Source organism: Salvelinus sp. IW2-2015, unplaced genomic scaffold, assembly GCF_002910315.2.
Source record: "Salvelinus sp. IW2-2015 unplaced genomic scaffold, ASM291031v2 Un_scaffold2371, whole genome shotgun sequence".
Taxonomy (NCBI): Eukaryota; Metazoa; Chordata; class Actinopteri; order Salmoniformes; family Salmonidae; genus Salvelinus; species Salvelinus sp. IW2-2015.
Window position 1 is genome coordinate 45,819 of NW_019943695.1, and position 23,819 is coordinate 69,637.

At 45.8% G+C, this 23,819-nt stretch overlaps 1 protein-coding gene across 1 annotated transcript in view; it reads right to left on the minus strand.

Annotated features, from left to right (window-relative positions):
• The window catches only part of LOC112073799 (uncharacterized), a 43,801-nt gene extending 21,543 nt beyond the window's left edge, over window positions 1-22,258 (minus strand). Inside the window, 30 exon segments of the mRNA XM_070440282.1 lie at window positions 1,486-1,540; window positions 1,689-1,736; window positions 2,350-2,416; window positions 3,221-3,268; window positions 3,482-3,656; window positions 3,889-4,144; window positions 4,364-4,525; window positions 4,783-4,926; window positions 7,018-7,573; window positions 7,609-8,220; window positions 8,427-8,560; window positions 8,673-8,774; window positions 11,767-11,850; window positions 12,020-12,134; window positions 12,580-12,720; window positions 13,241-13,495; window positions 14,662-14,733; window positions 16,159-16,214; window positions 16,399-16,502; window positions 16,959-17,109; window positions 17,276-17,415; window positions 17,997-18,204; window positions 18,494-18,649; window positions 19,289-19,462; window positions 19,753-19,926; window positions 20,090-20,263; window positions 20,694-20,822; window positions 21,021-21,169; window positions 21,415-21,653; window positions 21,962-22,258. Coding sequence (XP_070296383.1) covers window positions 1,486-1,540; window positions 1,689-1,736; window positions 2,350-2,416; window positions 3,221-3,268; window positions 3,482-3,656; window positions 3,889-4,144; window positions 4,364-4,525; window positions 4,783-4,926; window positions 7,018-7,573; window positions 7,609-8,220; window positions 8,427-8,560; window positions 8,673-8,774; window positions 11,767-11,850; window positions 12,020-12,134; window positions 12,580-12,720; window positions 13,241-13,495; window positions 14,662-14,733; window positions 16,159-16,214; window positions 16,399-16,502; window positions 16,959-17,109; window positions 17,276-17,415; window positions 17,997-18,204; window positions 18,494-18,649; window positions 19,289-19,462; window positions 19,753-19,926; window positions 20,090-20,263; window positions 20,694-20,822; window positions 21,021-21,169; window positions 21,415-21,653; window positions 21,962-22,105 — 5,024 coding nt within the window. The 5' untranslated portion in view covers window positions 22,106-22,258.
• Window positions 22,259-23,819: the final 1,561 nt, after the last annotated feature.

Here is a 23,819-nt window from a genome sequence, read left to right on the forward strand (position 1 = left end):
AGATACCGCTGAGAGTCAACAGAACCAACACTGGACGACGGAACCGACAACACTTAAACTTCTGAAGTCAACAGACACACCGGACAACGGAACGACAACAACCGTAGATACCTCGAGCAGAGTCACCAAACCACACTGGACACGGAACGACAACACTAGAATACCGTGCGAGAGCAGAAGAACCACAACTGGAAACACGAACGACAACACCTTAGATACCGAGCTGAGAGTCAGACCAGACCAACACTGGACAACGAATCGACCAACACCTTAGAGACCAAGCTTAGAGTCAGAACAGACCCGACACGGACACGGAACGACAACACCTTAGAAACCTGCGAGAGTCAGACAGACCACACTGGAACACGGGAAAGACAACACCTAGAAACCGCGAGAGCCCAACGACCACACGGTCAACGACTTGACAACACCTTAAGAGTACTGCTGAGAGCAGCAGACCAACACTGGTCACGGAAAACGACAAACACCTAGATACCTGCTGAGAGCAGACGACCACACTGGACACGGAAACGACAACACTTCGAAACCTGCCCCTGAGAGACAGACAGACACTATCTGGACACGGGAAACGACCAACACTTAGAAACCTGCGAGAGCAGCCAGACCACGCCAAACCTGGGGTCCACACGGACTGACAACACTTCGATACTGCTGAGAGCAGACAGACCACACTGGACACGGGAACGACAACACCTTAGATACCTGCGCAAGAGCAGACAGAACCACACGGACACGGGAAACGACCAACACTTAGATACCTGCGAGAGCAACAGACCACAACGGACACGGAACGACAACACCTAGATACCTGCTGCAGAGCAGACCTAGACCACACGACACCGGGAACGACAACACCCTTAGATAGCCTGCTGATGATCAGACAGACCACAACTGCCTGGAACGAAACACCGATTAGAACTCGCGCATGAGTCAGACAGACACACGACGGGAACGAAACACCTTAGAACCGGCGAAGTCAACAGACTCACGACACGGGAACACAAACCTTAGATACACCTGCGAAGAGCAGACAACCACAACCTGAAGACAACCCACCTAGAACCTGCTGAAGAGTCAGACAGACCACACTGAAGACAACAAATTAAGAATCTGCGAGTCAGAAGACAGACACACTGGACAGCGGGGAACGACAACCACTTAGATCCCTCTGAGATCATACATGAACCACACGGACATTGAACGGACAACACCTTAGATACTGACTGAAGTCAGACAGACCGCACTGGACCGGGAACCGACAACACCTTCGAGAACCTCGAAGTCAGACAGACCACCTGGAAACCACACACCCTTAGATACCCGAAGTCCAGACAGAACACACTGGAACGACAAACACCTTAGAACCTCGCTGAGAGTCAGAACAAACCACACCTGAACGGGACACAACACCTTAGAACCTGCCTAAGAGTCGACAACCACACTGGACCACCGGGAACACAACACCTTAGATACCTGCTGAGAGTCAGACAGACCACCACTGACACGGAACCGACAAACACTTAGAACCTGCTGAATCAGACAGACCAACTCGACACGCGGAACGGACAACAACCTTAATACCTGCTGAAGTCAGACAGACCACACTGGACACGGCGGAACGACACAACCTTAGATACCAGCTGAGCAGTCAGACAACCACCACTGACCGGCAAACGACAACACCTTATGATACCAGCGAGAGTCAGACAGACCCACTGACACGAGAACGAAACACCGTTAGATACCGCTGAGAGCAGCCAGACCACACGAACACTGGAACGGACAACACCTTAGATCCTGCTGGAGAGTCAACAACCACACTGGAACGAAGCAGAACGACACACTTAAGATTAACCTGCTGAGCTCAGACAGACACATCGGACACGACGAAACACCTTAGATACCTGCTGAGAGCAGACAGACCACACGGGACAGGACACAACACCTTGCCATACTGTGAGAGCAGACAGGACCCACAACTGACACGCGAACGACAACACCTTAGAATACCTGCTGAGCGTCAGACAGACCACACTGCGACACCGCCGGAACGACACACCTTAGATTACTGCTGAAGTCAGACAGAGCCACACGACAACCGGGAACGAAACACCTAGATACCTGCTGAGAGTCAGACAAGACCACCTCACGGAAACGACAACACCTTACATACCCTGCTTGAGAGCAGACAGACACCTGGACCGGAACGACAACACCTTATGATACCTGCTGAACTCAGACAGACCACACGCACGCCAGGCAACGACAACCACTAGATACCTGCTGAGAGTCAGACAGACCACACTGGAGCAGCGGAACGACAAACACCTTCGATACCCGAGATGCAGACCCAGAACCACACTCGACCACAGCGGAAGACCAACACCTTAGATACCTGCCGAGAGCAGACAGACCACAACGACACCTGGAACGACAAAACACCTTAGATACCTGCGACGAAGTCAGACCAGACCCACACTGGACACGGAACGACAACACTAACCTTAGGTCAGACCCGACGTGACCACACTTGAACTGTAGAGCAAACCAACCTGTACAAAATACATCTGCCTGTACAGCAGACCACACGACTCCTATGGATTAAAAAACAAAGATATATCGGGTTTAAAACCTTTATACAGATTCATCAAACCTGCTATGGCATGAAAACAAGATATTCACTCAGTTTATAAACATGTTTTTAAATGGGATTGACCTGGCATAGAATAAAGTCATCAGGCGTTGGCCAACTATAGTAACTCAACCATTTATAGATAAAAACGTGAATACTTAACAGACTCAGACTTTGTTCTTCTGTAGAAGGATGCAAAAGATAAGTTACTGCGAGTTGCGAATGATTTATTGATAATTAAAATCGATTAAGCTTCGATCATCTCCAGCTTAAAAAAAAACAAAAAAACAAAAAGTTATTCCATTTTTTTTCTGGGATTGTGAATTGTATGAATCGCTCACATTGAATGTCCACATTCACATGGGTCAGGCAAGAACAACTGCCCGCGTCACGTACTGCGGTTACTAAACTGCCTGTTGTGTGTGGTGTTGTGTGGGTGTGGTGTGCTGTGTGCTGCTGGTTGGTGGTGTGTGCGTGTAACGTGTTGTGCTGTTGGGGACAACTTGTCCTATTGTTATGCCAGAAGGTCGATGAGCACCTCTATACACACTCGCCTGTAAGTCACACCCTCAAACTCCACGGCCTTGTGCCCCTGGTGAGGTTAAACATGTGTTCCTGTTTAACACAACAGAGAAATCAGGCTCTTACCATTCCACTGTGGTTATTACAGACAGTACAGGGAACAGACTAGGCCTGAGATACAAGAGAAAAACTGAAGACTGATTCAATGATTAAAGAAGCAGTGTAATTCATTTGCAATAAATGCTGTAATGAAGGCTATATACATTTGACTGACTGATCGGACTGTATGCCCCCGGCCCCACTCACCTTGAGCGAGGACCATCGTTTGCAGCGATAGTTACACTGCAGGCACTTGAAGCACTCTGGGTCGTTTCCTTGGTGAGAGTCTACGTGGAACCTCAAGTCATCCTGGGACAGGAAGCGAGAGCCACAAATCCAACAGTTGTGAGGCCTCAGAAGGGGATTCAGAGACGTGTAATACCTGGTGATACAGACCGGTAGGGGGAGTGAAGGTATTTAGTTAGAAGATCTCAGTATGCGGCTACATCATGTAATATCCTTTCCAACAGTACAGATCTCTGCCGTACGCAACCACCATAGTTGCTGGAAGGGACAATGTAAAATGTCAAAATCCAGGCTATCACAGGACAGTACGATACAGGTATTCAGAGATACAGTAGCTCGCTTCAGGTGTCCGTAACAATGAGTCTTACTTCATGTACTTCTTGTATTTCTTTCTGAGAAACCGCTTGGAGGGTCGACCTCGTTTCCTGGGGAAAAACTCTGCCTCCTCCGGCCTCCCATTGGGTGACGGGTCTTTGTTCTCAGAGTCTGACTGGCTGATGCCGGCTTCCACTGCTTTTCCATTGGCCAAGGAATCTGGTCCGTTTCCCAGGCCTGAGGAACTGGCTTCCTCGGAGCCTTGAGGGTCCCCACTCCCGTTACGCTGCTTGGATGCACCCTCAGCTTCTGTACTCAGCCGAAACAAGGGAAATACAGAGCAGAGTTCATGCATAAGAAACCTATTCAATAACAGCTTAGTGAATGAAAACAGCACACAATTGTCTTCTTGCAGTGATCTTTGGAAAAGCCTTCACTTAAAAATTGAGAAGACGTGCAGAAACAGCTGAGCGTATTATTCGTTGAATGTGAGCATGGCGAGTGTATTGTTCCTACAGTAGTACCCACCCTTGCAGTTGTAGCTGCCCTCTGTGTAGGTGAACTTCCTGGGGCGTCCCACCCTGCGTCGGGGGCGGTCTGTGGAGGAGCAGGGAGGAGGGGCAGGTTGTCTCAGCAGGGCAGGCTGTCTGCCCCTACAGTCCTCATCTGCTGGGTTATAGTCACTGTCCTCTGGAGAGAAAAGAGGGAGAGAGTGAGTGTGTGAATCCCAAATCGACCACTTGCCCATACACCCAAGTAACCAACCGACTGACTGACTGACTGACTGCCCAGCTGACCGGCCGATTGACCGGCTAACGGGCTAACTGACCGACCGACCGGCTAACCGACCAACCGGCTGACCGTCCAGCTGACCGACCGACCTGCTATCGGCTTCTTGTGACAAGTGCTTATATAAAAAAAAAAAATTGAACATGATCTCAACGTACCTTCAGAGTCATCGATGGCCCCAGCATCTACGATGTCTTCGTCCTCTGGCTCCTCAGGSTGTGGCTCTGGTTTCACCTCAGCCTGCTGACAGGCCAACGTATCACTACGCCTGGGCCGACCACGCTTCTTAGGAGGGGGGCCACCTGGAAGTCACACAGCACACCACCAATCAGATCATTGTATTCCATTCAGGACCATCAATCAGCTCAATCAAATGCAATTTTTCCCTTTGGGGATTGATTTAGCCATATTCCTTTTAGTTTCTAGTGGAGCACAGAACCTCAGTTTAGGAGTTAATAAAGCACTATCTCGTTTTATTTGATCATATTCCATACAGGCCTCGTTGGCAGAGCGCACGTTCGGTAAATGATAAAAAGGTTGTATTAGTCTATTTTCCCCAGGGGGATAAATAAAAGTTGTCATCTAATTAATTCAGCTGAGGATAAATAGTTTTAATCTAATTATTTCAATTGAGGATGAATAAAGTTTGATTCCATTTGAATTCTGTTTCTTCCCTCAGATGTCTAAACTGAAGATCAATACTAGTGATTCATTCATAGATGGCTGCCTCCTGTACTGTATGTTTATGTGTCTTTCTTCCCTCAGTTCTCTCTAGATGGGATGTACTGACCTGTGGGTTTGAAGTGCCTGTCTCTCAGTTCTCTCTAGATGGGATGGGCACTGTAAAGAAACACCTTGGGGGTGCTTGATAAGTTGCCCTAGTTCTAGATGTCTCTCAGATGGGATTGGGGCTACTGTACCTGTGGGTTTGAAGTGCCTGTCTCTCGGTTTCTCGCTAGAATGGGATGGGCACTGTACCTGTGGGTTGAAGTGCCTGTCTTCAGTTCTCTCTAGATGGGATGGGGCTACTGTACCTGTGGGTTTGAAGTGCCTGTCTCTCAGTTTCTCAAGATGGGATGGGCTACTGTGTACCTGTGGTTTTTGAAGTGCCTGTCTCTCAGTTCTCGCTAGATGGGATGGGGCTACTGTACCTGTGGGTTGGAAGTGCCTGTCTCTCAGTTCTTCTCAGATGGGATGGGGCTACTGTACCTGTGGGTTTGAAGTGCCTGTCTTCAGTTCTCTCTCAGATGGGATGGGCTACTGTACCTGTGGTTTGAAGTGCCTGTCTTTCAGTTCTCTCTAGATGGCATGGGGCTACTGTACTGTGGGTTTTGAAAGTGCTTGTCTCTCAGTTCTCTCTAGATGATGGGGAGGCTTACTGTACCTTGGGTTTAAAGTGCCTGTCTCTCAGTTCTCGCTAGAATGGGATGGGGCTATCCATTGTACTGTGGGTTGAAGTGCCTGGTCAGTTCTCTCTAGATGGGATGGGGCTACTGTACCTGTGGGTTTGAAGTGCCTGTCTCTCAGTTCTCTCTCAATGGGATGGGGCAACTGTACTGTGGGTTTGAAGTGCCTGTCTCTCAGCTCTCTTAGATGGGATGGGGCTACTGTACCTGTGGGTTTGAAGTGCCTGTCTCTCAGTTCTCTCTAGATGGGATGGGGCTACTGTACCTGTGGGTTTGAAGTGCCTGTCTTTTCTTCTCTCTAGATGGGATGGGCTACTGTACCTGTGGGTTTGAAGTGCCTGTCTCTCAGTCTCTCTAGATGGGATGGGGCTATGTACCTGTGGGTTTGAATGCCTGTCCTTCAGTCTCTCTAGATGGATGGGGCTACTGTACCTGTGGGTTTGAAGTGCCTGTCTCTCAGCTCTCTTGGGGATGGGGCTACTGTACCTGTGGTTTGAAGTGCCTGTCTCTCAGTCTCTCTTGTGGATGGGGCTACTGTACCTGTGGATTTGAAGTGCCTGTCTTCACTTCTCTAGGTGGGATGGGCTACTGTACCTTGGGTTTGAAGTGCCTGTCTCTCAGCTCTCTTCTAGATGGGATGGGGCTACTGTACCTGTGGGTTTGAGTGCCTGTCTCTCAGCTCTCTCTAGATGGATGGGGCTACTGTACCTGTGGGTTTGAAGTGCCTGTCTCTCAGTTTCTCTAGATGGGATGGGGCTACTGTACCTGTGTGTTGAAGTGCCTGTCTCTCAGTTTCTCTGGGTGGGATGGGGCTACTGTACCTGTGGTTTGAAGTGCCTGTCTCTCAGCTCTTCTAGATGGGATGGGGCTACTGTACTGTGGGTTTGAAGTGCCTGTCTCTCAGTTCTCTCTGGGTGGGATGGGGCTACTGTACCTGTGGATTTGAAGTGCCTGTCTCTCAGTTCTCTCTAGATGGGATGTACTGACCTGTGGGTTTGAAGTGCCTGTCTCTCATGTGGTTGATGAGGGTGTCTTTGGAGACGCTCTTGTAGGGACACATCTTGCACTTAAACTGCTGAACGATCACTACCTCCATCATCTCCTCCAGTTCAGCCATGGTGTGGGGGACGGTGACCCCTGGTCCTCTTCCAGCCCCCCCCTCCTCCCCGGCTGAAGATCTAGACCCCCCCACCATGCCACCCTCCTCTCCCCTGAAAGGCCTCCCCAGACTGGGGGACCACTGAGGCTCAGGGGCCCCCTCAACGTCAGGCTCCAGGCGGGAGGAGTAGGTCCCACTGCTGCTGATGTAAGGGCCAGGCTGGCTCTCTGTGCACTCCATAGCCTCTGCTGAGCCTGCTGTGTCTGCTTCGGGGTGGTGGTCTGATCCCACAGTGTCTGCTTCGGGGTGGTGGTGGTCTGATCCCACAGTGTCTGCCTGGGGGTGGTGGTGGTCTGATCCCACAGTGTCTGCTTCGGGGTGGTGGTGGTCTGATCCCACAGTGTCTGCTTCGGGGTGGTGGTGGTCTGATCCCACAGTGTCTGCCTGGGGGTGGTGGTGGTCTGNCCCACAGTGTCTGCCTGGGGGTGGTGGTGGTCTGTGGAGGAGCCCTCGCCTCCCTCCCCTATCCCAGTGTACCGGCCCGGGGAGGCCTCTGGGCCAGTGCTGCTGCTGGTGGTCTCCATGTAGTGGGAGTGCTGGGGCTGCTGCTGGTCAGAGTGCTGTGGCTGGTCTGGGTTCTGGTTCTGGTCTGGGCCCTGGTTCTGGTCTGGGCTCTTGTTTGGGTCCTCCCTTTGCCCTTCCTGATCCTGGTAGTTGGAACAACCGGGCTGCTCTGAATCTGCAGCAACAAACTCCACATACTGCTGTAGGGTACGGTGACTCTGGGAGTGGTTAGCTCTGCTGCTGCTGTCGATGTAGCTCTGAGAGTGCTGCGGCCTCAAATCCTCTTCACACTCCATGTACACCTCCGTCCCCGCACTGCAGTCCACAACATAGTGAGAGTGGCGTCGTCGAATGCCGGGGGACGAGGGGTTRGAGTCGGCGGCTCCGCTACCCTCCACGTACCCCCGCAGGTCCTGGTCAGAGTTGTCGACTACACCGTACTCCGGGAAGCGGGACAGAGACCGGGACGAGATCCTCATCTGGTCAGGTTCCTCGTCGTCTACATACGAGGAGGACGACTCTCCAGTCTGGTCAAATCAAATAGTCAAACTTTATTTAAAACTGCATTTAAAAATGTTACACACTTTACCGTAAAACAACGGAATAAAAGAAACTGAAAAGCCATAAAGGAGATAAAACAAGAAGGATTTCTAAAATAAGAATTAAATCCTTGACTTAAAAGGTTGTGTTTTCAGACGTGACTCAAAAAACCTAAATCGTGTCTGCCCCTTACCTGGTCTGGTCTGTCTGCGTCTCCACCGCTACAGTCCATGTACTGAGATGCGTGGGAGTGCTGGTTGTCCTGGTCCTCATGGTCTGGGTAGTGGCTGCCAGAGGGCTGGTCTGGCTGGTCACGGTGCAGGTTATCTTGCATGTCATAAAACATTGTATGAAAAAAAAGGGACAGCATTCATTTGAAATCTCTATGTTTCAATGTTCTTTCATGGCAACCCACTGGCATACGTTGCATATTTCATACCCTGCATGTCTCCCTGGTCGTGGCAGGTGGAGGTAGGACCCTCTCCCAGAGCCTCGATGGTGATGCGGTGATGGCTGGACAGGGCCGAGGTTGACGTGTGGGCTACAATAGAAGAGGGAGAAACCACACTGGTCAGACCTGGATAACTCTAGCTTTAACTCTGCTTTGTGGAAAGTAACTCTCTGTCTGGGTCTAGTACAAACCTGGATAACTCTAGTATCTCTGCTTTGTGGAAAATAACTCTCTGTCCGGGTCTAGTACAAACCTGGATAACTCTAGTTTTAACTCTGCTTTGTGGAAAGTAACTCTCTGTCCGGGTCTAGTACAAACCTGGATAACTCTAGTTTTAACTCTGCTTTGTGGAAAGTAATTATCTTTCCAGGGGACAAATAGTAACTTTGGAGGTGACTACAACTATCTGAATACAGATGTCAGGAAGTGACTCCTTTTCTGAAACTATTGATTTGGGTGCCTTCAACCAATAGCAGGGCTGTATCTGGAACTGCATGTTGGATTGGCTGTCTTCAACCAATGGCAGGGCTGTGCCTGGAACTGCATGTTGGATTGGCTGCCTTCACTAATGGCAGGGATGTATCTGGAACTGCATGTTGGATATAGAAATAGAATGAATAGAGCACATACAATCTCCTATCCTATCCTGACAGTTATAGTTGATCTACGCAATACATTTCTATCTGAACATTGTGTAAATGTCCATTCTCTTGAATGTCCATTGCCCCAGGTGTACATTATCAAGTCAAACCAAATAACGAATGATATTTTTGTACAGAGAAGTATAAATAAGTTGTGATGCTCAACTAATCCAATATGACATTCATTTCTTTAGAGCTTCTGTTCAAAACGCGACATACACACATTCTTCACATTTGTGTTTTTTGATCAGAAATAATTGCTTATGCGTACCTTCATGTGCGTAAAAATACTACTGTTTTCAGATTTTTTATTTTTATAGATTTTAGATGTGTATTAAAATGGGGTTTTGTTGCAAAACGCTATATATCAATTGTTTAGCTGAAACGGAATGTTTGTGTCCTGTACACAAAACAATGGTTCTAAATAGTATCAGATAGGGGTTCTTTGGCTTGTAACTATAGCGGAACCCTTTTTGGCGCTTTATAGAACCCTTTTTGAAGGTTAAATAAAGAACCATTCTCATAAGTTTCTATATGGAACCCTTGATTTGTGGTTGTTTCACCTAGCTATCTTAAGATAAATGCACTAACTAAGTCRCTCTAGATAAGAGCATCTACTAAATGATTAACATGTCAAACGTAAATACTTTACATACATGATCTCATATTACTGTATTGATAAATGTTTTATTTAAAAAAATATCTCATATATACACTGAGTGTACAAAACATTAAGGACACCTTCCTAATATTAAGCTGCACCTCCCCCTTTCCCCCTCAGAACAGACTCATTCCACCGGGGCATGGACTCTACAAGGTGTTGAAAACGTTCCACAGAGATGCAGTCCCATGTTGACTACAATTCTTCCCACAGTTGTGTCAAGTTGGCTGGGTGTTCTTTGGGTGGTGGACCATCCTTGATACACACGGGAAACCGTTGAGCGTGAAAAACCCAGCAGCGTTGCAGTTCTTGACACAAACTGGTGCGCCTGGCCCCTACTACCATACTCCTTTCAAAGCCACTTAAATCGTTGTCTTACCCATTCACCCTCTGAATAGCACACATATACAATCCATGTCTCAATTGTCTCAAGGCTTAAAAATCCTTCTTTAACCCGTCTCCTCCCCTTCATCTACACTGATTGAAGTGGATTTAACAAGTGACAATAAGGGATCATAGCTTTCACCTGGATTCACCTGGTCAGTYTATGTCATGGAAAGAGCAGGTGTCCTTAATGTTTTGTATACTCAGTGTATATTGATGTCACAAAATGTATCGTTTGTACAGGTCTTTATTAAAAGTGTAGTTATTTGTSACATTTGACTGTAAAATCAAGCAGTACTACCCATTTCTCTGCGAGTGAGGTGGGATATATAACGTTTTGCAACAAAACATGATTATTTGTCCGTCATTGAACAACCCCATTCCATGATAAGATGGTGAAAAAACATCTCTTTCATAAGTTCTTTAAACAACAAACGTTAATTTGCCCAACATTTCCTGATATAAATAAAGCTTTTTGAAATTAAACTCTTCATTTGATCTACACAATACATTTCTATCTTTACATTGTGTAAATGTCCATTCTCCTGAAYGTCCATCGCTCCAGGTGTACCGAATCAAGTCAAACCAATCAACCAATGATATTTTGTACAGATAAGTGTTCTTGTTTCAAAAATACACTATACCATCTTTAAAAGGGATAGTTTATTCAGAATACAAAAACATGATGTTCAACCTGCCATGGCTGTGTTGGCTTCATGACGAAATCATGAAATATACTTATTCCTTTCACTGAGGGAAAGAGGGGAATGTATACCGTTTACATTCCGTCAGGATATGTTACTGTTAGCCATCAGAGATCCTCTGGAAGGAGAAGAGACACAGTCTGGTACCAGTCACCATGACAGCCGTGAGTTGGGGAGGAGTGTTGCACTTTGAGGCAGAGATCAGGTCAGATGAAGTGAGGAAGAACAGATATCACGAAAGGTTCTGTCTAGCAACAGAGATGCATTGGCTGTTCAGACGTGTAGGAGGAGACTCAGCATAGGAGAAAGGGTTAAATATCAGTGCTTGTGTGAATTTTGTCTTCTTTTGATTAAACTTGATTTATGCTTTCATAAGAGTCCGTCGAGTTCTTACTCTGATATTTAGAACCTAACAGCTGTATTTGATTCCAGAAGGCAGTTTTGGAATGTTTCGTTTCCCTTCGACACTTAAGTAACAAAAAATATTTTGTTACTGTTAGCATTCTCACTAACACGTAACATTAAAACACTATTGTGCCTATGTAAAAAAAAAACTAATTTACTTTTGAAGCAACATTTTATTAGCACGTTGCATTAATAGCATTTTAATTGTCTAGCAACGAGCGGAGAGTTTTTGTAACTATTGTACACAAGCGGAATTAGTTCCTGTAGCCTGTGAGAGAAAAGCTCACCATCATCTGATCCTTGTAGTATCAAATACTGACCCTCACTGGTCTCTGCAGCGCCGTCCTCTGCACTGGTCACTGCTATACAACCTGGACAACAATGATACATAGATATTGACTGTGATGGACAGATTACATTACCTGAATGGCGTATGTTGTACTGACATTGATTGTTACGTTTATGTCTAATGTTTTATATATTTTCACGATTGATAGGAATCAAATTCCCTTCGGGGGAAAATGTTTTTCATTCCCTCACCGTTCATGATGTCGGGTCCGATGGTGGACTCTATGATCTTGTCTATGGCTGATCCCAGATCTGAGGAGGTGGAGGCTGTCGAGTCAGACACCGCCGCGCTGGAGTGAACCATCACCTGTAATATAATATATGGTATGACGTTTTTTAAATGTATTTTTAACCTTCATTTAACTAGGCAAGTCAGTTAAGAAATAAATCTTATTTACAATGATGGCCTAGGAACAGTGGGTTAACTGCCTTGTTCAGGGGCAGAACAACAGATGTATACCTTGTCAGCTTGGGGATTCGATCTAGCAACCTTTTCGGTTACTGGCCCAACACTCTAACCACTAGGCTACATGCCCTTCTATCCAAAGCGACTAACGATCAGTGACATTCAACTAAGGTAGGTAAAATACCTTTATACAGGTCAATCCAAGTCAAATCTAAAAGAAACACAGCTATTAGCTAAATCAATGCTAGTAAGAAAAGAGTGTAGTATACCAGTAAAAAAATGTTTTGGGGGGAGAAGAGTACTATGGRGGTGAACCAAGGTGCGCTTGAATATTAGAGATCCTCACCTGGGCTGACCCAGACACCAGGATGGACTGCGTTACAGTGGAGACGCTGGTGGACTGGGCCACAGATGAAGAGTCTGGGAGGTGGACGGTGGCCCTGTGGTGGGTGACATCCGTACTGGAGCTAGTCTCTGGTAGGAACACCTGGAAACAGAAACACGGGTGAGAGGCATGGGCATGGAGGCTAACTAAAACTTAAGGTCACACTTTATGTGGATAGTGCCATATAGATGCTCTACAGATGGTCATACTGTCAACAAACTATCTGTTGATAAGCAACTGCTTGTTATGGTTACAGTTAGGGTTAGGTTGAGAATAAGGGTAAGGGTTAAGTTTAGGGTTAGGATAACGGTTAAGGTTAGTAGATAGTTAGTTGAAATGTTGTTGACAGTTATTGAACATCTACAAACCATCTATTTGGGACTATCCGAAATAAAAGTGTTACCAAATCACTAGAGCCCCTATCAGGACAATCAAACATAGACGTCATTGGATCCTTGAAAAAGTGCTTTATAAAATGTACTATGATTATCATTACAAACACACAGGCTTTAAGTGTATTACTTTTGACTTTATTACACTGTACCATTAAGTATCTCTTGTATGTTACATAGCATTAAAATTGGATGATTCTGAACAGTTCAGATAGTGTTGTTGTTCATACCAGGACCCCCTCTGAGCTCTGTCCCACGTGGCAGTCTGACTCTGGGGCAATGCCGTGGTGACCGTGTCCGTGGCGACCGTGCCCGTGGTGGTGCTGGCTGTGATGTTGGGATGCATGGTGGGCCGCTGCATCACTGCTGTCTGCAGACATGGCCTCTGAGGACTCCATGCCCATACCGCTCTCCGACGGCTCCTCCATCCTGGACCCTGACGGACCCACATCACTGCTGCTCTCCACCTCTATCTCCCCTTCCATCTAGTATAGAAAATAATATGGTCCATAGCAGCGCTTTTTAGAATTGAATGTTCATTTTCCCCAGAGGGAACTTCAGTATCCAAAGAGACTGGGTGACATGTTCCGTGTGTGAGGGAATCAAACCCACAACCTTGGCATTGTCAACATAATGCTTTTAACTCTCGAGCCATCTGACCCATTTCCATCCTTAGGACAGTCATGGTCACACTAGTCCTTCCTTCCTTAGGACAGTCATGGTCACACTAGTCCTTCCTTCCTTAGGACAGTCATGGTCACACTAGACACATCTATATTGATGATAGATAGCAGTTTTCAACTATAATACGTCTATCAAATATCCATCTTCTGGCATTAGCCTATTCTTTCACAGGGAGTGTACTTTTAATTGGATATTGATTGTGTGAAATAACCTTTTTTTTTTTTTAAGAATTGCAGCTTATTGCATATCAGTTTATAGGTGTTTCTCTAGAGTAGCATTCGTGAGGGTGCTTTGTTGAACGGGACTCCTTTCTGTGGGTCTTTGAGTGTGAAGGTAAACAATATCACTGATTAACATGCAGTAGTTATCCAGCTAGTTAGCTACATGGCTAACTGTAACTTGACTACATTGGACRTGGTTTCTTCTTCTGTGTGCTTAGATAGCCAAAGTGAAAGCCACGTTTACTAGCTAGTAGCTAAATTAGCTAGTAATAGCAGCTTTGCTAGGAAGACAGCAAGGTTAGTTAGCCAGCTAACGTTCGTTCTTGGATAAGCCAGTCAGATCCTGGTAATGTAATACTGCTAACATGAGGTTGCACAACACATGCAACAAGGTCGGTGGCATAACAGGTCAAATATAGCCATTATTGTCGTTTTTATTTTGTCAACTCTAGCTAAACACACCTGGAGTCGAGCGTGTAGCTAACAACGACCCCTCTTTTTGATTTAAACAAGCCTAGCTGCCCTCCCTCCTGCCTGCTCCGCCATTTTCCGCCAAGCCTTCGTTTTGCATTCAGGCATTATAGAACCTACCAAGGCGTGGGGCCTCGAGGGCCTCAGCAAAAACAGATCGCCCAACGCTCGTTCCTGAAGAAAATGTAATTAATTTATCTATATAACACGAGATCCTGTGGGATTTTTACTTACCGTGTATTGCGAGTTGAATTCGTTTATGACTTAGTAGACACGCCAAACAGTATAAGAAGTTGTACGCGATAATTGCTACTCCATTCTAGTCGGGCGCCATCAGTATCTCCTCGCTTCCTGTTCGACAAACCGGATCTTATTTCTCTGTTTTGCTAAAGTGGAAGCCGCTTTAAAATGTGCTCCTTGCATTTTCATTGTGTTAAGGGCAGCTTCCCCCCCCCCAATTAATCGTATTAAACGATTATATTCAATAAATATAATTAAGAGTATATTTAGATGTTTGGGGAAAGTATAGGATTATTGTTTCCAGAGGAAGACGTATTACAGAATTTGACTATGAGCAGCGCAGTAATATCAAGTGTAATATCGAGCTTCTTACGATGTTGCATCAAGCTGCTTCTTACAATTGTAAAATAGCATCTTGATGATTGTATAACTATGGTTAGATGTTACAATGCATCTATTTACTTGGATTTGTTATAATGTGGCAGTGGCACCTAATTACGCTGGATGTTTGGCTCTGTCAGCTGTGTGGACATTCAACAACAAAAAACAGGCATAGCTTCAACTATTATGCGGAACCTCATTGTGTTGACAGCAGAGAGGAAGAGGCTTGGTGACAGCTGCACAAGATGATTAGTTAGCTATATAGTTAAAATGACAACAACTAATAATGAAGTGCTATTTGTTTATTGAATTTCCAGTTCTAATACAAAACATTGATTTACTTACAAAATAACTTAAAAGTGATGGAGACACCATTGCGTGACATCCAGTGCAAAATACATGGCTTTTGAGCCAGTTCAGAAATATAAAATAACACCAAATAAACCAACATTGCATTGTTGAACACAAAAATAAAACCAGAGGGTAATATACATACAAATTCATGGCTCATCAAAAATATCTGCGCCAGGCAGATAGGCTTAAGCACCAACAGATTGTGAATCGGATCTGCTGGTGCTGAAATCGTTATTTCAGGGCTGTGGTTATCTGTCTCTGGACCCTAGACTAGAGGACAATGAACCCATTTACTCACACAGTTAGAAGGAAATTGCCCATACATGTGTATCATTTGGTTTGACCTGAATCAACTGGGCGGGGGGCAATATTTCACCATCTTACAAAGCACACAAAGTGGGGCGTCGTTTCAACTTTACAAACGGCACCCCATACACCAACAGTACCACAAGCACTCATCTGCATAATTCTCACATCAGAGATCCCCCTTTATAGCCTCAGGGGAGACAGAGAATGGCATAGCAGTAAGTTGGCAAGACAGCACAAACAAATCTGGGACTCAGGCTAAGAATGAACATCCTGTTGGAAAGGTTCTTAAATATTCAGCCCAGAAACAGTGCCATAGAAATAGACATACTAGAACCGAGATGGCCCCTTAGACCGTCACGGAATACTGACTTGAATGGGGATACTCATTCTACTATATCAATTTCTATGGGTAAAGTAGCTCAGTAGCGGTAGTTGGAGGAGTCGGTGCACTTCAGGATATCGTACTTCACGTATCCCACACGGTCTACCTGTCTCCTAGAGTTCATTCGCCAGTAGAAACGATCCCGACAGAAGTAGATGTGGCCTAGAGTAGAAACAATCACAATACGTTATGAGGAGTTATAACATGATTGTAATGTGTCTAACTTTGATAAGAAAGTACAAACTAAACTGACAGTTTGCTGTAATATTTCTTTGCTTCATGTAGAATAAAATAAGGCCCTTTTTAAAGGTCTACACACAGAGTAAATTAATAATTTAATATTTACCCTTGAAGTGGAAGACATCATGAGCGTCATTGGGAACACCCCCGAAGACAATGTCTGTGAAGCGGGGATATCCCTTGTCGATATTCTGGCCCTTCACATCCAGCCTGTAAGGATCAGATACATTTGGTTTGGTTATTACAAAACACAGACCTACAGATCCAGTAAATAGTTATAAGTTTAACCCTTCCTTGAGCTCTTCTGATCCTGATCATCTTCTAGTTACATTTTAGATCAGTATTTTCTAGGTTATGATAATATAGTTTATATAACAATATTCTGCTGCTTAGCACTCACTTTTATCCAAAGCAATTTACAATACAGTGTGTGCATGCATTTCTAGTATGTGTATACGATGACAATCCCTTCAGAACTTGAACCCACAACCTTATCTCAACACACCCTCCTTCCTGAACTTTTTTTTTTTTTCTTCCTGGTTTTTGTTCTACCTTATGTTCTTTTTAGTACTAAATTGATATTGATTACTGCATTTTTTGTGTTTTAGAGCTTGCAAGAAAGGCATTTCACTGTACTTGTATACAGGACATTGAAACTTGACTCACCTCCAGTAGTTCTCTCCACTGAAGAGCAGCACCTTGCCTTTCCCTCTCTGCAGTGCTCCCTCCACCTTCTCTACAGTAGAGGGCAGACCCAGTTTGTCAATGCTGCGGGGTCCCAGGAGACTCTGTCCTGTATACACCCAGAACCTGGTGCCTGAGGGATAACAGAGACGAAGCTTAGAGTGATGTCGTCTGTGTGTGTGTGTGTGTGTGTGTGTGTGTGTGTGTGTGTGTGTGTGTGTGTGTGTGTGTGTGTGTGTGTGTGTGTGGATGGGAAATGTGTGTGTGTGTGTGTGTGTAAAAATCAGAATTCTGTTTACCTGAGAAGAAGTAGATTTTCTTTGTCACAAGGTCCTCAAAGGCCGTGTCAATGACGGCTGGCAGAGCTGGCCACCTCTCAGACATGGAGAACGGACCCTTCAGTCCACCGTCTGTCTTGCTTGACAGCCTCCAATATTGCCTGTTGGATCAGCAAAAAACATCACAATTAGGAAATTAGCAACAATGTATAATTATTTTCTACATTATAAGATAATGGGCTATACTGTCAGAAGAAATTGTACTATAATGAACCAAAAAGTGTTCATGATGGTCCTTGTGGTGTAGCTGTTCTTAGTAGTAAAAGGGTAATCCAGTGTAAGGAATATGTGAATCCTTGGCTTGTTTATTTACATTCTGTCCTGTACTCTTACATTGTATATCCTGTTTTTCTCTCCGGTTATCTCTCCCTTAGCTCATAACTCTATCCTGTATCTCTCGCTAGTTATCTCTCCCTAGTTATCTCTCCCTTAGCTCATAACTCCATCCTGTATCTCTCTCCGGTTATCTCTCCCGTAGCCCATAACTCTATCCTGTATCTCTCTCTGGTTATCTCTCCCTTAACTCATAACTCTATCCTCTATCTCTCTTCGGTTATCTCTCCCTTATCTCACAACTCTTGTGCTCTCTTAAAGGGGCACAACACCCATTTAACATCAAAGCCCTCAAAAAGGTTCTACTATCGGACAGCAAAGCAACCTTCTTTTTAAAAAGGTTGCTCACCCATCCTTGAAGAAGTGCAGGTCTCCATCGATCTCTGTGATGGTGTCGAACTTGTTGATCTGACAGGGGTCCTGGGATGGGTCCACAGGGTGTGTAGTGGTGGGGCTGGTAGTGGTGGTAGTCGGGGTGTTGGGCTCAGGCTCATCGCTGGGACCAGGTGTAGGGATGGTGGGCCCAGGGGGTGTGGGGTCAGGGCCTGTCTTGGATCCTGGGTGGGAAGATAGTGGGAAGGAATGCAATGAATGAAATGAACAACACTTAACTATTGTCATTGTTGTTCCATTACCAACTGGTCTCTGTGGTGATAGAGGGAAATACTGCGTTGTTGTATGTATGTATGTTGTGAATTCTGTGCTATTCACATGATATTGCAGCCTGGTGCAAGGTCTGTTTGTTTTGCCAACCCCTATGGTCGTTGTCAGTCAAGAAAGCACAAACAGATCTAGGACCAGACTAGGGATATTGTGTAATCATGTCATATTGTGATAATATCATACCATAGAGATACTGAATGCCCTCAACATCATCTTCATGCAGGGAGAAGTCTTCAACGTAGCTGTACATGGGATACATGAGGGCGTCTCTGATGTTGGAGTGGTCCAGACCCAGGGCATGACCAAACTCGTGGGCCGCAACCAGGAACAGACTGTAGCCTGAGAGAGGAGAGGGTGAGTAGAAACACATCATTAAGTCAGTTGTAGTGTGCACCTATGGCCTGAGTGCAAGTCTGCTATCACGCCAACTACCCGTCAATCCATGTCATGTTTGGCTGTAAAATTACAGTAATGGAGTTGGCTCGAGCACAAACAGATCTGGGACCAGGCTATAAGAAGGAGACAACAGATCTGGGATTAGGCTATAGAAGGAGACAACAGATCTGGGACCAGGCTATAGCAGGAGACAACAGATCTGGGACCAGGCTATAGAAGTAGACAACAGATCTGTGACCAGGCTATAGAAGGAGACAACAGATCTGGGACCAGGCTATAGAAGTAGACAACAGATCTGTGACCAGGCTATAGAAGTAGACAACAGATCTGGGACCAGGCTATAGAAGGAGACAACAGATCTGGGACCAGGCTATAGAAGGAGACAACAGATCTGTGACCAGGCTAGTGCACCTACAGTAATATACATTTTCCACACTATTGAACCAAGATGAGCTATACTGCGCTAGCCTGGTTATGCATATACCAAGAACCGTGCTGGAAAGGGCAATTTGAAAGTAAATGATCCGAGCCAGCAGTTTGAGTCAGCATGGTAGGTGCACTGACATTGTCTATGTCACTCACCCCTATCTGGGCAGAAGCCCCATTTCGTGTCTGCGTCAAAGTCGCCGGTGGTAGCGCACCACAGCCTGCCGTCTCCCCGTCCCTCGCTGGTGCATGCGTCATACTTCTTCCCCAGGAAGACAAAGGGGAACTGGCACGGCTCTCCCTCAGAGTTTCCACCAATCACAGCCGTATCTGTCATAACACAGACACAACACTATTAGGGAACATGTGTCACTGAAGGCAGGCTAGTGATTCATGTATGTGTGACAGTAATCAGACCTGGGTTCAAATACTATTTGTGTTCTCTGGCTGTGCTTGATTGAGGTTTCCTGGAGCAATGGAACCATTGGAATAGTCCCAAAAATGCAAACCCCGCCCATCTGACTCTCCAGACAAGATCAATCAAACATTCAAAGTATTTGAAAGAAAAATAATACTTTTTGAACCCAGGTCTGGTAGTGGTGACAGTGATACTCCCTCACCTCTGTTGGGACAGAAGCCATATTTCTTATCCTTGTCAAAGTTGTCTGTGGTGGAACACCAGCGGTATCCATCACTGCGACCCTCCGTGGTGCAACCTTCATATGTCTCCCCCAGGAACACGAAGGGGAACACACATTCTTTGCCGTTGCTGTTTCCGTCGAATGTGTACAGAACTGTGTGTGAGAAAACGGAGAGAGGGAGCGAGAGAGAGAAAGAGGGAGGGAGAGAAAGAGGTAGAGAGACAGGGGGCATATAATTAGAGGCATGTCAAAGCAATCTCTGTCTAAAAGACTTTCTGACCAATCATTCCTCTCAAGTATTAACTATCAATCTTACGTTCACTTGGACAGAAGCCGAATTTCTTGTCTCTGCCGTAGTCGGCTGTGGTGGCACACCAGGGCAGGTTGTCAGAGCGCCCCTCTGTGGTGCAGGTGGAGTACTCCTTGCCCTCGAAGGAGAAAGGGAAGTGGCACAGAGCACCCTCTGCGTTGCCAAAGCTAGTCTTCACAGCTAGAACAAAAAAAGTGATGTATTTATTGGGATAACAATAGCTATGTCAAACATGATTAAATACATATAATAAGATGGTTCACTGCAGCTCAAGATTTCAATCCTACAGATGATGTGGAGATGTTGGCAGAGGCACATAGTTCAGTTCAATCTCAGTCAATAAGATGCTTAAAATGAACACTACAGGGTGACCTAGCATCATGAAATACTGGACACTAGGGCGAGACCTAGCTACATTAAATACTGGACATTACGGGTAGACCAATATCCATGAAACGCTGGACACTACGGGGAGACCTAGCTCCATGAAATACTGGACACTACGGGGAGACCTAGCTCCATGAAATACTGGACACTACGGGGAGACCTAGCTCCATGAAATACTGACTGACTGAAACAGCCAGGATTGACTATACACCTCAATGCTTACCTGCTCCTTTGCCGAGGGTCCAGTTTTCATCATCGTCGAAGTGGGCGTCTCCCTGTATGCCCTCACCAGGGGGGAAGGCGTGGGCCAGAAGGCCGTCCTTACCATCGAAGGGGTAGCCGTCTCCATGATCTGGAAAATAACAAGGCAATGAATTAATGCCATTAATTTCATGCAGGGTTGGGGTCAAATGTATTTCAATATGGTCAGTTCAGTTAGTTCCTTTCATGTTTCTTCAATAAAGATTTAATTTGGATGTGTATTCTTCAAATTAGAGATATGTTTTAAAAAGTGAAAGTGAAACGTAGAGTTACCGCAGCTCTTCTTTACCTGCTTTTCCAAAGGACACCATGATGTYGGCGGTGCCGTCGAACAGTCGCGTGAAGGTGAGAGGGGTGACCTCACTCCACACCTTGAAGGCTCTGGCGAAGGCATCGTCTATCAGAGAGGCTCCCATGTCTGGAGAGTAGTTCAGGATCCTAGAGAGAAAAGCAAATCGCTATGAAGGCAACTGAGGCTTTAACGGCCACATGTTTAGCTACTTGCTCTGTTTACTATAAATCATATAGTATTTCCAGGCCATTGTTACACTGTGCACACCTGGCTTTAACTTCTCCGCACACTATACCTGTAACCCTAACCTCGTCCACACTGGGTGGGTGAGATTACCCCAACCCTAATGCTAGAACCCTAAACCAGTCCCACATAATCCCCTTCACAGTACCTGTATGTAACATCATGATGATCCCATTTTAGGTCCCCGTCAAAGGTCTGGTAGGAGCGTACGTCGGGTACCCCACAGCGAGGTGCCTTCATGGCTGCTACCGTAGACTTGTCCAGCGTCCCTGTCTCCTCCAACCCCATCTGCCTCTGCATTCTCGTCAGAGCCTTGGAGTTGGACACCAAGGACTGGAAACCACTGCGGTGCTGAACGTTCATGTAGCCAAACCTCTTCAGGTAGCTCTGGAGGTAGGAAATAATGAATGCAACGAGATTTAATAGATAATTTTGATAATTGCAAATAATGAGATTGCAAATGTTGAGATTATTGCATATAATTAGAAATGACTCCATTTAGATTGATTGACTTTAGGTTTATATTATAAGTCATGACATTGAGACACGATGGACAATTCGACCAAACGTATTTTAGCAATCCTCCACACACAGCCCGGGCTGTATGTTTTGTTTTCAGGACAAATTAAATCTGTTTATAGATTTAAAAACAAAAGCTAGAACATTTAATGCATCTCTATGTATCCGCTACTCACTTCTGCCAGCTCCAAATCCGTCATGTTCTTAAGGACATCTCCAGGGAAGGTGACAGACACGCTTTTCTTCAGGGGAACGCACCATCCACCTACAGTGCACAATGCCAACACTAGGAAAACCAGAACTCTATGGTGAGATCTCATGGTGAGACCAAGGTGAGATGAAAGTCGCCCAAAGTAATAGAGAAGATACTATGATGTGCCAGACAGCCAATGAAGGGACTCTCAGTGACAGTAACAAAGCTTGCAGTGGATCACTGTTCCTTGAAGTTCAGTGGATAGGATGTTCTCCTTTGGTGCTTTGTGCTTTGGGTTCAGTATTTATGCTCTTAGTCTTAGTTACCCTCTTAACCTCCACCCCCTTTCTCTCTCCCCCCTCCCCCTTTCTCTCTCTCTCTCTCTCTCTCTCTCTCTCTCTCTCTCTCTCTCTCTCTCTCTCTCTCTCTCTCTCTCTCTCTCTCTCTCTCTCCCAGTCATTACCCCTCCCACTGGGAGTGAGCATTATGTTATTGTTCAGGGGGTTTCCAAAATGTAGTAATCTACAAATGTATCCCAATATCTAACTTTTTTTGTTCTGTTTTGACATGTACAAGGATCACAGGAGGTTGGTGGAACCTTAATTAGGGAGGACAGGGCTCGTGGTAATGATTGGAGCGGAAATAAGTGGAATGGTATCAAATACATCAAACACCGTTTTCCATGAGTTCGATGCCGTTCCATTCGCTCCGTTCCAGACATTATTATGAGCTGTCCTCCCGTCACCAGCCTCCACTGACGAGGATAACATACACAGTTGGGAACATACACAGTTGAATAATTATGTTTTGGCTTTTATTCTAGTCAAAGCAATGTATGGAATTTTGGCAAAAGAGTGACACTATGACATAAATGTAATCTAAAATAACTATTTCTTATGGGAACCTATTTCCTGTAGTAACAGGAAATGCCAGCATAACAACCTATCCCACAACGTAACCAAGACTAAGAAGATGATTGTGGACTACAGGAAAAGGAGGACCGAACACGCCCCCCATTCTCATCGACGGGGCTGTAGTGGAGCAGGTTGAGAGCTTCAAGTTCCTTGGTGTCCACATCAACAAAAAACTAGAATGGTCCTGACACACCAAGACAGTCGTGAAGAGGGCACGACAAAGCCTATTCCCCCTCAGGAAACTCAAAAGGTTCTACAGCTGCAACATCGAGAGCATCCTGACTGCTTGCATCACCGCCTGGTACGGCAACTGCTTGGCCTCTGACCTTAAGGCACTACAGAGGGTAGTGCGWAYRGCCCAGTACATCACTGGGGCCAAGATTCCTGCCATCCAGGACCTCTAYACCAGGTGGTGTCAGAGGAAGGCCCTAAAAATTGTCAAAGACCCCAGCCACCCCAGTCATAGACTGTTCTCTCTACTACCGCATGGCAAGCGGTACCGGAGTGCCAAGTCTAGGACCAAAAGGCTTCTCAACAGTTTTTACCCCCAAGCCATAAGACTCCTAAATAGGTAATCAAATGGCTCCCCGGACTATTTGCATTGTGTGCCCCCCCCAACCCCTCTTTTTACACTGCTGCTACTCTCTGTTTATCATAAATGCATAGTCACTTTAACTATACATTCATGTACATACTACCTCAATTGGGCCGACCAACCAGTGCTCCCGCACATTGGCTAACCGGGCTACCTGCATTGTGTACCGCCACCCACCACCCGCCAACCCCTCTTTTTACGCTGCTGCTACTCTCTGTTCATCATATATGCATAGTCACTTTAACCATATCTACATSTACATACTAYCTCAATCAGCCTGACTAACCRGTGTCTGTATGTAGCCTCGCTACTTTTATAGCCTCGCTACTGTA